General features: G+C 40.9%; 1 protein-coding gene across 1 annotated transcript in view; it reads right to left on the bottom strand.

Annotated features, from left to right (window-relative positions):
• The window catches only part of DCHS2 (dachsous cadherin-related 2), a 272388-nt gene that overhangs the window by 73682 nt on the left and 183297 nt on the right, over nt 1–15409 (bottom strand). The window contains exons 7-10 of the mRNA XM_021101485.2: nt 14326–14425; nt 8557–8714; nt 5676–6519; nt 1587–1826 (exon numbers count right to left, since the gene is read on the bottom strand). Coding sequence (XP_020957144.2) covers nt 1587–1826; nt 5676–6519; nt 8557–8714; nt 14326–14425 — 1342 coding nt within the window. The remainder of the gene's footprint in view (nt 1–1586; nt 1827–5675; nt 6520–8556; nt 8715–14325; nt 14426–15409) is intronic.

Below are 15409 nucleotides of genomic sequence, written 5' to 3'. Positions count from 1 at the left end.
CCGAAAAACCACACCGCCAGAAATGTGCTAAATTCCTGAAGGGAGAATTAGGACCAGCCATTGTTAGCATTGTTAGTCCTTTAGTTGAGAGAGCAAGCAAAAGTCTTTGATGACACTGCCCCGCTCTGGTCAAAAGAGAAAACTGGGTTGGCCCTTGAAAGTTTTCCTAAGATCGCAGAAAATGTACTTCACTAAAAGATGATGCTTCCCCAAAAGGGCAAAGTATCGAGATGGTATATCACTGTTTAAAAGCTCAATTCTAGAATGTACCTTTTACCCTTTCGATGAACAATTTAGGAGGAAAATGTTAGTGTTGATACTGTTATTTCCATAGAAACATCTGTTATAACTCCTGCAAGAAAAAACCAAAATATTATACTGATTATGTGTTGCCACTTGCTATAGACAAATGTGAATTTTATTTATTTATTTATTGCTTTTGAGGCTGCACCCATGGCATATGGAGGTTCCCAGGCTAGGGGTCGACTTGGAGCTACAGCTGATGGCCTACATACACCACAGCCACCGCAATGCAGGGTCCGAGGCGCATCTGCGACTTACACCACAGTTCACGGCAACACTGGATCCTTAACCCACTGAGCGAGGCCAGGGATCGAACCCACAACCTCATGGTTACCAGTCGGATTCGTTTCTGCTGTGCCATAACAGGAACTCTGACAAGTGCGAATTTTAAAAGACTGGCTTATTGAACTATTCGTATTAATTCAGAAGGAAAAATTCAGGAAATGCTGTTAATGGTGAAAACTTCACTATAATTTTTATAATTATTTTGCTTAAAATAAAACAGAATATTATTAAAGTCACTCAAGCTTAAATGCCCAAAAAGAAGAGTCACAGTGATATTGAAAAGCAATTCTAAGACACATACATACTCCTAGCCACAGAAACTATTTACCTCAAAGTCATCTGTCTGGACACAGCGGTTGATATAAATAATAAGAGCAAATAACAGTAGTAATGGAAATTAACATTTGATGACCATTCATTTATTGTGTCCCATACCAGTCTCAGCACCTTGCAGGTAATAACACATTCACACTCAGAACTACAGATTAAGCCCTATTATATCTCCATTTGACAGACAAAAACAAACAAAGGATCATAAAAAACTAACTAGTCCATAGCATGTTCAAGGTCACACAGCTTAAGTGTGGTTCTAGGACTCAAAACCCAGGCAGTCTGATGCCAGCATCCTAGCTTCTCCATTATGCTGCACATAGAGGAAATAAAGAACCATGAACCCTCTTGGACTCAATGTATCTAACTACTACAGGCTGAAAAAAAAGGTGATATTTTGTCTATACTTCTGTTTATTATCCAGATCAACTCAATAAATGGTATGGTAATTATATACCATTCTAGAAATAAATAATAATAAAGAGCAATGTAAGCAAATGCTATAAAAAGTATACATTATTCTTACATGTCTCTATGTTTTTATGTACATGCTAATTCAATAAATATTGCACGTTTGAGATAACTAGCAACTGTTTTCATTGTTTTGGTTAATAATGTCGATTTTGGTTTTTAGCATCAGTTACTTAGTTCCCAGATGTCTGAGTTACCTGAATCTCTGTCCACAGCTTCAACCCTTGTGACAAATTCCCCTGGATTTTCATTTTCTTTAACTGAAGCTTCATACAGATGCTGCTTAAATACTGGGGCCTCATCATTTACATCCAGAACAGTAATTGTCAATGTTTGGGATGAAGAAAGTGTTGGCGTGCCATCATCCAGTGCCAGGAGGGTCAGAACGTGCTGAGTTTTTATCTCATAATCCAAAGGATGAGTTGTGGTTAGCAAGCCTGTTTTGAAAGCAATACAGAGTAAATATTTCGGAGAAGTCATGCTTACTCAATTTATGTCTAACTTATTGAAGCTGCTAATAATCCAAAAAGTTCTTTCTGTTAAAGAATAAATATTATTAAACCAACTTTAAATTTATATTCTATCTACAATAAAAGAGAACATTCTTAATCAGAAAAGTCATGCTGGAGTTCCCATCGTAGCTCAGTGGTTAACGAACCCGACTAGGAACCATGAGGTTGCAGATTCAATCCCTGGCCTCGCTAAGTGGGTTAAGGATCCGGCGTTGCCGTGAGCTGTGGTGTAGGTTGCAGATGCAGCTCGGATCCTGTGTTGCTGTGGCTGTGGTGTAGGCCGGCGGCCACAGCTCCAATTGGACCCCTAGCCTGGGAACCTCCATGTGCCATAGGTGCAGCCCAAGAAAAAAGACAAATAAATAAATAATAAAATAAATTATCAGGATGGGTGCTCCAGTTGTGTTCAGTGGGTTAAGAACCTGACTAGTATCTGTCCATGAGGATGTGGGTTTGATCCCTGGCCTTGGTCAGTGGGTAAAGGATCTGGCATTGCTGCAAGCTGTGGCAAAGGTTGCAGCTGCAGCTTGGATCTGGTGTTGCCATGGCTGTGGCATAGGCTGGCAACTGTAGCTCCTGATTTGACCCCTAGCCTAGGAATTCCCATATTCCATAAAAAGAAATAAGTTAAAATATAAGGATGAATGAGAATTCAGGTAACCTATCATGTATCATTGTCTACAGATATGATTACATCAAGATTATTTATCTACCCAGCATCTACCTTCATTTTAAAAAAATATCTGGGATCTAACAGTATGCCTCTTAACGTCAAATGAAATTTCATGTATAAAAATGACCGAGTTACGGAGTTCCCATTGTGGTGCAGTGGTAACAAGCCTGACTAGTATCCATGAGGATGCAGGTTTGATCTCTGGCCCCACATGGTAGGTTAAGAATCCGGTATTGCCGTAAGATGTGATGTAGGTCATAGATTTGGCTTGGATTCCGAGGTGATGTGGCTGTGGTGTAGGCCAGCAGCTGCAGCTCCAATTCAACCCCTGGCCTGAGAACTTCCATATGCTGCAGTTGTGGTCCTAAAAAGCCAAAAAAAAAAAAAAAAAAAAAAAAAAAGACCAAGTTACGAGAAGCTAAGTGTGGCTATATCCTTTAAGAGATTTAGTTTTTGTTAATAGAGTTATAGTCTCTTCATACCACTCTCAGTTAACTGTCTATTTTTATTAATAAAAAATAGTAAATACTTTATAACTTAAGACAGGAACCTTCTTGAATAAAATGTCTCCCTCCCATTGCCATTTAAGTATGTAACTCACATAAGCAATGTATTATAAAGATTTGCACCTGCATAATATGTATTTACATAATTCCAACTGACACTTTTATTCTTTTCTTTGCTTTGCTTTTTTTTTTTTTTTTGTCTTTTTGCCATTTCTTGGGCCACTCCCGCAGCATATGGAGGTTCCCAGGCTAGGGGTCAAATCGGAGCTGTGGCCGCCAGCCTACACCACAGCCACAGCAACTCGGAATCTGAGCCGCGTCTGCAACCTACGCCACAGCTCAGGGCAACGCCAGATCCTCAACCCACTGAGCAAGGCCAGGGATCGAACCTGCAATGTCATGGTTCCTAGTCAGATTCGTTAACCACTGCGCCACGACGAGAACTCCCTCTTTTTAAGAGTCCTTCTTTAACACATGCTCAGCCTATAAGAACCCTTCTTCAAATACTTAAAAAGGTTTTTATCGATTCAGATTTTATAAAAATGGTTTTTCAAGAACTGCTTATCATTTTACACTTCACAGCCAAAAACCACTAAAAATCTCATTTTGTCTGCTTTATAAAAAATACGAGCCTTGTGGGAGGAAAAAAAAACAGTCCATCTCATATGAATTCATTTGGCAATTAGCACTGCATGTCTTTGAAAAATATCTCAGCCGAAACAGCTACACGGCAATTGCTCAAGATTCACGATCTTTGTTATCACGGAGACAGAATTCTAATTTTATCCATCCTCTTTCCCAATCTGAAATAGGCCTTCCTTAATCGTGTTGGAAAACCTTTTAAGTGCTGTTGAAACGGGGCCTTGGAGACCCCGGCTCTCACAGAAATCAGCCGTCTGGACCATCTCTGTCGGCTAAGCTTTTTAGGTAGTGTTCACACATGCTTCAGAATGGAACCATATGGACAGGATTTAATCAATACTTTGCTGAAATTTTCCAACAGTAAAGAGCCAGACTATAATCATGACTTCCAAATCCTACACATTGATTTAGTCCCATTCCAAATAATGCTCTTACTCACAGTTGGGCCAAATGGTACACATCTGAGTTCTGTTTGTTTTTTGCGTTTTTTTTTTTTTTTTTTTTTTTGAATAGCCACACCTGTGGCATATGGATGTTCCCAGGCCAGGGACGGAATCCAAGCCACAGCTGCAGCAATGCCAATCCTTTGCCAGACCGGGGATCAAAACGGCACCTCCACAGTGACCTCAGCTGCTGCAGTCAGATTCTTAACCCACTGTGCCATGGCAGAAACTCCTTAGATTTCTTTTTTTTTTTAAGGCTCATGCAGAAATGACTATGTTTTACAGAATGAGATGGCCATCCTTCTCTCCAGTATCTTCTGAAAATCAAGTTGAGGGAATTTCATTTCCAATACCATAAGAATGACACTTTATAGGTATGGTTGTCCATTAAGCTACATCAAAACCTGTAGTAGATGCTACCTGGCAATATGGTGACAGGACAAGAGAAGGGCCATTTCTGTAGAATACTTGACAGTGGATAAATGCTTCTGCCAAAAATAAAGTGTTTCAGTTGTGGAAGTTCCCGTTGCGGCTCAGCAGGTTAAGAACCTGACTAGTATCCATGAGGATGCAGGTTCGATCCCAGGCCTCACTCAGTGGGTTAAGGATCTGGTGTTGCCTCGAACTGTAGCGTAGGTTGCAGATGCGGCTCAGATCCTGCATTGCTGTGGTGTAGGCTGGCAGCTGCAGTTCAGATTTGACCCCTAGTCTGGGAACTTCCACATGCCACAGGTTTGGCTCCAAAAAGAAAAACAAAAATGTTTCAGTTGTGAGAAGTAAAGGTCTTCATGGCTAAATCAATCCAATCATTTTTTTTGTGTGTCTTTTTTTTTTTTTTTTTGCCTTTTCTTGAACCGCTCCCACGGCATATGGAGGTTCCCAGGCTAGGGGTCAAATCAGAGCTGCAGCCGCCAGCCTATGCCAGAGCCACAGCAACGCGGGATCCAAGCCACGTCTGCAACCTACACCACAGCTCACAGCAACACCAGATCCTTAACCCACTGAGCAAGGGCAGGGATCAAACCCGCAACCTCATGGTTCCTAGTCAGATTCGTTAACCATTGCGCCTCAACGGGAACTCCAATCCAACCATTTAAAATCACATTAATTCCAAACTATTTATAAGAGTATGATCTTAAAGAGGAGTTTCCAGACTTAAAGTCTTTAAATAATGTTGTTAACTAGTCATCTTCTACCTTGATTCAATTTGGGTACCATCTCCCACCCTGTGAAAACACACAATGGAGGCAGATGTGTTTGCTCCTGTATATTCATTCTAGGACATGTGAGCTGGCTACAGAGAAGGTCAAGGTTAAAAAACAGGCCAGTTACTCTCAGCTCTCTGAATACCACCTCTGTGCCTGTCATCTGTATGTTAATCAGTAAATCGAGTCAAATTGCCTTAAAGCATACGCATCTCGAGAACTATCATTTTACATCAAAGGAAAATGAAAGGGATAAACGTAAGCCAGCGATAACAGTCTGTAACCGACAGAGACACAGACCGTACCCGATGTCTCATCCAGCATAAAGGCCATGTTTTCATTTCCTGAGAGGATCCGGAAAGTGACTTTTCCATTCCTCCCCTCGTCTGGATCTTGAGCAGTTATATGATGCACCAAGGAGCCCGCCGTGGCATCCTCTTTGACACGGGCGACTGGGAAAGACGTGAAAGTGGGGCTGTGGTCATTGACATCCAAAATCACGACCTTCGCCACCAGCGATCTCAGCCGCCGGTCGGTCACATTGACAGCCTGATCAGACGCAGTCACCGTCAGGACGACGGTGGGCACTCTCTCTCTGTCGAGCGGGGATGCGGTGACCAAAGTGCCAAAAGAGGGGTGGATGAGGAATGGATTCACGGCAGGAGGGTGGGCTTCGATGAAGTACTGAACCCTACTGTTCAAAAAACTGCCATCGCCGTCTTTGGCATTGAAGACGTGGACCAGAGTCCCAACAGGAGCATCCTCTTCCACGCTTATGACAATGAACTCCTCCCGGAAAGACGGCGAGTGGTCGTTCTGATCTTCCACGGCGACGCTAAGGAAAATCATGCTACTTAAGGGAGGAGTTGTGCTATGGTCTTTAGTTACCACCCTGAAAAGATAATGAGAGGTCATTTCATAATCCAGTTCCTTAGAAAGGAACAAGTCTCCTGTGGAGCTGTCGATTTCAAACTGACCGTCCCTGTCATCAGCAGCAATACTGAAATGTAACTTTCCATCGCGATGCGGGTGAAGGTAGTCAGGTGACTTTATCAAGCTCATTATTTTTGCAGGCTTCAAGTTTTCCGGTATAACTAAATGTCGAATATTCTGAGAAATGAGAGCTCTCCCTTTGGGTAGTGGTATCACCTGAAACAAGAAATACAAGGGAACTATTAATTGGGGGTATTTTTGATAGTTTAATTAATACAGGTAACACTATGCTTTGAGAAGCTCATCCCTTCCATTTGTGCAGGAGTTCCTGCTGTGGCTCAGCGGGTTAAGGACCCTACTTGGTGTCCATGAGAAGGTGGGTTCAATCCCTGGCCTTGATCAGTGGGTTAAGGATCCGTTGTTGCTATGACATAGATTGCAGAGGTGGCTCCCTTTTGACCCCTAGCCAGGTAACTTCCATATGCCACAGGTGCGGCCATAAAAAAAAATAAAGAAAACCTTCCATTTGTTTTATATACATACGTTAATTGGTATGAAAAAATGTCTTTTTTATATTATATATTTCTAGTATGTATCTGAAGATTATAAACTGCCTCATATGGAGTTCCCGTCATGGTGCAACAGAAAGGAATCTGACTACTATCCATGGGGATGCAGGTTTTATCCCCGAGTTTGCTCAGTGGGTTAACAATCTGGCGTTGCCATGGGCTGTGGTGTAGGTCACAGACATGGCTCGGATCCCACGTTGCAGTGGCTGTGGTGTAGGCCAGCAATTGTAGCTTGGATTCGACCCCTAGCTTGGGAACATATGCCATAGGTGCAAAAAAAAGAGAAAAATTAAAGCCAAAAAAAATCATAATATCTAGGAGATAAGAAAGAAGCAAGCTTTCTGCTTCCCTGTTTGCTGTGATGTATGAAATGACAGTTGGGTGAGGCCATTCTGTCGTTTGGCTGAAATATAACCTTGTGACTCTTCAATGAGAGGGTGTCATGGCCAGTTCTCCAAACTATTCTAGATCCCAGATACGTGCATACCCTTAATGACAACGTCTGCAAACGTTTAAGTACCCTGTGTCTTTGTTTATCTGAAACTAGAGACCTGAGGTACCAAGATAAAATTTTCTCCTAGCCCACTTATCCTTAATCAATAAAGAATATAATTTGGAAACAGAAATATTGGGAACATATATTCTTGATTAATATACAGACCTATATTAATATGACTGATTATCATGTGCTCGAACAAAAGAAATCTTCCTCTGAACAGTCATCTTGTTTTTGACTGGTATCATTTTTTCCTCCTGTGACGACTTCCCACAATTTGTTTACTTATTATGATTAAAGTGAAGCCTGGGGGAGCTCCCGCTAAGGCTCAGCAGTAAGGAATATCCATGAGGATGCGGGTCTGATTCCTGGCCTCATTCAGTGGGTTAAGGATCTGGCATTGTGGAGCAGGCCAGCAGCTGCAGCTCCAATTCAACCCCTAGCCTGGCCCCTTCCACATGCCGCAGGTATGGCCCTAAAAAGACAAAAATAAAATAAAACCAAGGTAAAGCCTGAAAATATGAATCTCAAGCAACTTTTCTAATTTTAAAGGTAATTACAAAATCGATGCCATTTATTATTGGTCATGTGTTTCCATTTTGTTTCTCCTGCAAAGTTACCAGATCCTTGCAATTACGAAAAAGTTAGAGAAAAGGCACTTTTTATTCTTCATAAACAAAGCAACATAAATGCCTTCATAATGATGAAAGTAAATATCTTCTTCGTAACTGTTCAAATAAAAACATGATTTAAGGGGAGTTCCCGTCATGGCTCAATGGAAATGAATGTAACTAATAACCATGAGGATGCAGGTTTGATCCCTGGCCTCACTCAGTGGGTTAAGGATTTGGCGTTGCTGTGGCTGTGGTGTAGGCTGCAGACCCGCTTGGATCCCGTGTTGCTGGGTCCGTGGCATAGGCTGGTAGCTACAGCTCCGATTGGACCCCTAGCCTGGGAGCCTCCATATGCTGTGGGTGTGGCCCTAAAAAGTAAAGAAAAAAAATATTTAACTCTCAGGGTTTCTCAAGTGATAATAAAATCACCTGCTATAACGCACACATATATCTTGCACTGCTCTCCAAAAACGGTATCCAGATATTTAACGCACCTTCACTCTACACATTCATAAATAAAAATAAGAAAACCTCCAGAGTATCCGTCCATATGTTGTGTGGTGTCAGCTATTACCTGAATATTAATAACCACCCGTCCTTGAAGAGAGGGCACTCCGCGGTCACTGGCGATTACGGTCACTCTGTAGGAAGGTCTGTAATCATGTGAGAGCACTGCAGTTGTTCTGATTTCACCGCTGTTGGCATCAATCTTGAAGTGATCACAACTCTCTTCTATACACACACACAGACAAAATTAAGACATCTGTGTTAGTTGACAAGGCAGAATCCAGACAATTAATTACTCCAAATGTATCTGTGGTGGAAGTTCCCGTTGTGGCTCAGTGGAAACGAACCTGACTACTATCTATGAGGGTGCAGGTGCAATCCCTGGCCTCGCTCAGTGGGTTAAGGATCCGACGTTGCCTTGAGTTGTGGTGTAGGTCGCAGATGCAGCTCAGATCCCACATTGCTGTGGCTGTGGTGTAGGCTGAAGGCTGCAGCTCCAATTCAACCCCTAGTCTGGGAACCTCCATATTCGGCGGGTGCGGCCCTAAAAAGCAAGATAAAAACAAAAAAACAAAGAACAAATATATCTGTGACCATCTGCAAGATGTATGTGCCTTAAGCTCTGTGAGAATATAAACATAAGGATAAGACTAAAAATATAGACAAATATAATAGATTAAAAAATTTTATGATGGAAATTTTCAAACATAAAAAAGTAGACAATGATATAATGAACTAATCCTATTCCCATTCACATATGCCCCTTCACCATCTTCTTGGAACGCATCTCAGGAATCACATCATTTCATCTGAATATTTTTCAACCTGCATCTTTAAAAAGATAAGGGACGCTTTTTTCCCTGGGGCTGCAGTATGCAGTGGCTTGCTAGGAGATCTCAATTCCCAGACCAGGGATTGAACCCAGGGTCGCAGTGGTGAAAGCGAAAGTCCTAACCCCTAGGCCACTAGGGAACCCCTAATAAGGAGCATTTTAATGCTATCACAGCACCACATTAGAATTTAAAAATTAGTATCATCAAATTTATCTAGTTATTTTTAAAAGTTCCAATTGTCTCATAAATATCTTATTTTTTTAAGTTTTCAAATTAGGTTCACTATAAACTCCATATTTGCATATCTCTTCATCTATGTATTCCTGCCATCCATCTCTTTCTTTCCTTCTTGCAACTCATTTCCTGAAGAACTGGCCCATGTATCCCGAAGTCTTTCACAGTTTGGATTTGCCTTTGCTTGGCTCTGACATGGAGCTTAGCATGTTCTTCTGACCTCTGTGTTTTCCTTAGATTGGAAGGAAATCTAGAGAATGAATCAGATTCAGGTTCAAATTTGACAAAGACTTGTCTTAAGTGCTGTTTTGTATCTTCCTTCAGACACACATGCCTGGGAGTTCCAGTCGTGGCTCAGCAGTAAGGAACCTGACTAGTATCCATGAGGTTGTGGGTTCAATCCCTGGCCTTGCTCAGTGTGTTAGGGATCCAGCATTGCCACGAGCTGCGGTGTAGGTTGCAGATATGGCTCAGATCCTGTGTTGCTGTGGCTGTGGTGTAGGCCACCAACTGCAGCTCTGATTTGACCCCTGGCCTGGGAACTTCCATATGGCGCAGGTGCACCGCCCCCTACCCCCCACCCCCCCGAAAAAAAAGGGGAAAAAAAAGAAACACATGCCTGATTGTCTTTTTGTAATGACAGCCCCTGCTGGTGCATAGCCTAGGTCCACAAATGATTCATTAAGTGCTGCAAAGTATAATATCTTGAGTCTACAAACCCTCTTCATTTATGAGCTGTAATGTATTAGTAAAGAGAAACTTCCTTTTATCTACTTACTGATAACCCAGCGGAACAGTTCATGATAGGAAAAGTCAGGATAAATGTTGGATGGTAAACTTTTAACAGTCTTCAAAATAATGATTCGTTTTCTAACATTATTCAGTGCTCCCACTATGATAATTAAAGGTGTCTTTAGTTTCTGCTATAAGAATCATGAAGCACTAACTTGAACATATTATAAGCGTTTCAATCTACTGCCATAATTGTTCTTATTGGTCAAATTGTTCCATCTTTATACACTGGGATCCTCTTAAAGGAGGTTCCTGGATCTTTCCAACATAATCCTATCATCTTGAGCAGTCTTCTTGTATCTGGTGTAACACAATATTACAGATTCATCTTGTAGATTTCCTATCCGAGACCTGTGGCCAGTCATTTCTCCAAGGACTCCTGGTTCCCTCCGTGGGACTCAGTATTGGGAGGTCATGTTCTCCTCATCACCTCTGGACCTTTTTCAGTGGACAGAGTGTATTACACATGCACACACTAAAAATACATCCTATGTTCATATTGCTCCTTGTAATTCAAATTCATTACCTTGGGTTTTATTGTTGGTATTGTTGAATAACAGATTGGTATTCTCTGATTAAAACCTACATATTCTAAACAATCCAAAAAATTCAAAATCTGGGCTAGCGGCTCTCTTTCATTCTTTTATTCAACTGTTGATGAGTCGTTATCCTTCAACAGACACTTTACCAGTTACAGGGGATATAAAGACAAACAAAAAGAACTCCTGCCCTGAAGAAAGTTAGAGAAAAGAGCAGGAAATTATGTAACACTACTAGTTGTGAGTTCTTTCTTTTATTTTTTATTTATTTATTTTTTTTATGGCCACACCGGTGGCAAAGATCCCAGGACAGGGATGGAATCCCAGCCACAGCTGTGACCTACACCACAGCTGCTGCAACATCAGATCCGTAACTCACCAACCCCCTAGTTAGGATTTCTGTGCTTTGGTCCATTTACTTCACTCTCATAGGAGAATGAAAACCTTCATGAACATGACATATGTATCATTGTTCCCCTTATATTGATTTTCATCTTGTTTTTTTATCTTATATTTTGTAGTGACCTCTGTTTTGCAACTGGATGAAGTTAAAGCAAAGGTATGAATAATGTCATATATGTCATCATATTATGTGGCTATGCCCCAAGTATCATTTTATTTAGGTATGTGTTTATTTATTTGCCTTTTTAGGGCCACACCTGAGGCACATGGATCTTCCCAGGCTAAGGATCAAATCGGAGCTGTAGCTGCCGGCCTACACCACAGCCACAGCAACATCAGATCCAAGCCGAGGCTGCGACCTATACCACAGCTCACAGCAACGCCTGATCCTTAACCTACTGAGTGAGGCCAAGGATGGAGCCTGCATCCCCATGGATACTAGTCAGATTTGTTTCTGCTGTGCCACGACGGGAACTCCATCATTTTAGAAGCTAATTTAAAAAAAAAAATCACGATTTCAAACATTCAGAAATATATGACAACCAGCCACGTAAACATTTTCGGATTGGTAAAATCCCAGGACTTGGAGAGTCGACTTGTGGTTGCCAAGGAGGAGGGAGAGGGAATGGGACGTACTGGGAACTTGGGGTTAATAGATGCAGACTACTGCCTTTGGAATGGATGAGCAATGAGATCCTGCTGTGTCGCACCAGGAACTGTATCTAGTCACTTATGCTGGAGCATGATAATGTGAGAACAAAGAATCTGTACATGTATGTGTAACTGGGTCACCATGCTGTACAGTAGAAAATGGACGGAACACTGTAAACCAGCTATAATGAAAACAATAAAAATCATTATATAAAAATAAATACATAAAAGAAATGACAGTAGAGGAATACCAGAGGACCTGTGTGAACCTCCACATCTCATTCCTCTCCTTCCTCCCTGGAGACAGCCTCCGTTCTAAAGTAGGGGTGTATCTTCCTAGTCCACACATTCATGAATAACGTATGGCATGGTTTTGTTTCTTTCCACATAATGGTATTATAGCAGGATTATAACTTTTTTTTTTGTCTTTTTGCTATTTCTTGGGCTGCTCCCGTGGCATATGGAGGTTCCCAGGCTAGGGGTCTAATTTGAGCTGTAGCCACCGGCCTACGCCAGAGCCACAGCAACGCGGGATCCGAGCTGTGTCTGCAACCTACACCACAGCTCACGGCAACCCACTGAGCAAGGGCAGGGACCGAGCCCGCAACCTCATGGTTCCTAGTCGGATTCGTTAACCACTGCGCCACGACGGGAACTCCCTAGGATTATAACTTTTAATATCTAAACCTCTGTGTTTGTGTGTGTGTGTCTGCAGCAGGCTCATTATCCCTGAACCATCCATTAGTCATCTTCCCATGTAGGAACATGATTTATCATTTCATTTCTTTCTGCTTTGCAGTCTTTCATTAATATTTTGCAATTTTCTACAAAATAGAAGGGTCTTGAACATCTATTGAATTTTCCTCCCCATACTTCTAATCAGATGATTCTGATTTGGGAGGGGGTAAAACATATAATTCAAGGGTCCTTCTTTAAGGAAAACAGGTCAATATTCCTATCCCAGGAGCTCCCATCATGGCACAGTGGAAATGAATCGAACTAGGAACCATGAGGTTGTGGGTTCAATCCCTGGCCTTGCTCAGTGGGTTAAGGATCTGGCGTTGCTGTGAGCTGTGGTGTAGGTCGCAGACGTGGCTCAGATCCCAAGTTGCTGGCTGTGGTGTAAGCCAGTGGCTAAAGCTCTGATTAGCCCCCTAGCCTGGGAACCTCCATATGCCTTGGGTGCGGCCCTAAAAAGACAAAAGACAAAAAAAAAAAAAAAAAAAAAAAAATCCTATCCCAGAGGAGCCCCTGTGAGTGAAGCACCTTGAAGCTTAAACTTCATGATCTTCACAGTAAATCGGCCCACACACCCTATGATTTTCTTTGTTCCAGTGAATAAGATCTCTTGAAATCGTGCTTAGTTTTTAAAATGTTAGTGATTTTTATATGCTGACATTGTCCCCCCCCCAATGTTTTTTAATGATTTAATTTTTTTCCATTATAGTTGGTTTACAGTGTTCTGTCAATTTTCTCCTGTACAGCAAAGTGACCCGGTCACACATACACATATACATTCTCCCCCAATTTTTATGTTATTGATTCCAGCAGTTCGCCTGTAGTATATTTGGGATTTTCCATGCAGACAATGAATATATCTGCAGGGAAAGCCAATGTTGTCTCTTGCTTCCCTGTGTTTGCATCAAACATGACAAAGCAACAAATGTCTTTTAAAAAGACATTGAAAAACACAATGCCAACAAAAGTTAATCACTGGAACCAATCAGAAGCCCACACATTCTTGTTTTGTTTTTGTTTTTGTTTTTTGGCCACACCCGCCACATATGTAAGTTCCCTAGTCAGGGACTAAATCCAAGCTGCAGCTGTAACCTACACCACAGCTGCAGCAACTCCAGATCCTTAACCCACGGCACCACAGCAGGAACTCCAGGTCTATGCATTCTTAAAATCATAAACATAACCCTGTATCAATAAACTTCCCACATACACATACCTTGTATATGTACCTCTGTGACATTTTCTAGGTATGATTTACTCTGTCCTTGAGAATACTTAATCTTCATAGAGATTCACATATGCTTGGTATTCGTAACCTATGTCTTTATAATTAATACCAATTTTTAATCCATTAACTACTACTTTCCTGTCAATAGAAGTTGATTTGCATTTTTAGATTATGGAACATCATTCATTTAAGGTGGATGGCTGGTTAAATTCTATTCAGGATGTAAGAAAACTAATATGCTTTTACATTAAACTTTTAAATTCTTTTTTTTAAAGATGCTTCTAGAAAATAACAAATGTGCCTTGTTTGCAATTTGGTGCTGTGTTCAGCGTTAGCTATTTTCCCAGAAGAAACAGATGGTTGGGAAACAAAAAAAGAAATTCTAAAAGCCCTTAATTCTTTATAGGTAGTGATTTTACCTGAAGATATTGAATATATAACTTCTGCATTGTTTCCTTCATCAAGATCCTTTGCAAACACTGTTGTAACCAACATATTCACTGGTTGACCTTCCAGAACCTGTCATTAAGACAAAGGACATAAATTAGTCAGTGAAAATTTAAAATGAAATATCAATGAATCTTTAAGTGAAAGAATATATCAATATTAAGCTTTTTCAAAATTATTTTTAAATCCACCTATAATTCAAATGTCTGCCATATAAAAGTTACATGAGTGTAAATTCATAAAAGAATTACAAATTCAACGTTTTATTCAGTTTGAACAAATTATCTGTAGCATTTGAACTAATTTTGAGTGGAAAAAAAGGAAACCAAATTGATTAAAAAATCTTAGGCTTTTTGATATATTTTTAAAATTCTAGCATCCTTTCATTTGTCATCATCTTTTTTTTTTTTTGGCTTTTCAGGGCCACACTAGTGGCATATGGAGGTTCCCAGGCTAGGGGTCTAACCAGAGCTACAGCTGCCGGCCTACGCCACAGCCACAACAACTCGGGATCTGAGCTGCATCTGTGACCCGCACCACATCTCACAGCAACACCAGATCCTTAACCCACTGAGCGAGGCCACGGATTGAACCCACATCCTCATGAATACTAGGTGGATTTGTTTCCGCTGCCCCACAACGAGAACGCTTGGATATTTTTTCAAAGGTCCAGAATATGCTAAAGATGGACATTATTTCAGGAAACATACTTTATAAATGAACAGAAACTTGCCTGGAATACTGAAATGTCTGTGTGGAGGCAAACTCCAAGTTTAGAGTCCTACTGCCTAATTAAGCCATCATATATCATACATAAAATGATATAATAAAAACCATAAGAATAATATCATAATGCTCAATATTGGTAGAATTTCCTTCAAATATGGAAGATGAGTTTAAAGTTATTAACTTATCCATCCTTTTGCTGAGTTGTTCAATATGCACATCTGTGCCCAATTTGAATGTCCAATTGTTTTGGAAGCTCCCAACTTTTTATTCCTATCACCCATTCATTTAAAAAAAAGTATGAGTACCTCCAAGAAACAATTAATTAAC

This window comes from Sus scrofa, chromosome 8, assembly GCF_054392235.1.
Source record: "Sus scrofa isolate SSC_HxYL_T2T_F1_AM1 chromosome 8, Sscrofa_HxYL_maternal_Yorkshire_Landrace_v2.0, whole genome shotgun sequence".
Classification (NCBI taxonomy): Eukaryota; Metazoa; Chordata; class Mammalia; order Artiodactyla; family Suidae; genus Sus; species Sus scrofa.
Note: the sequence above shows the minus strand (reverse complement) of the source record. Positions and strands in the feature narration are given on the sequence as shown.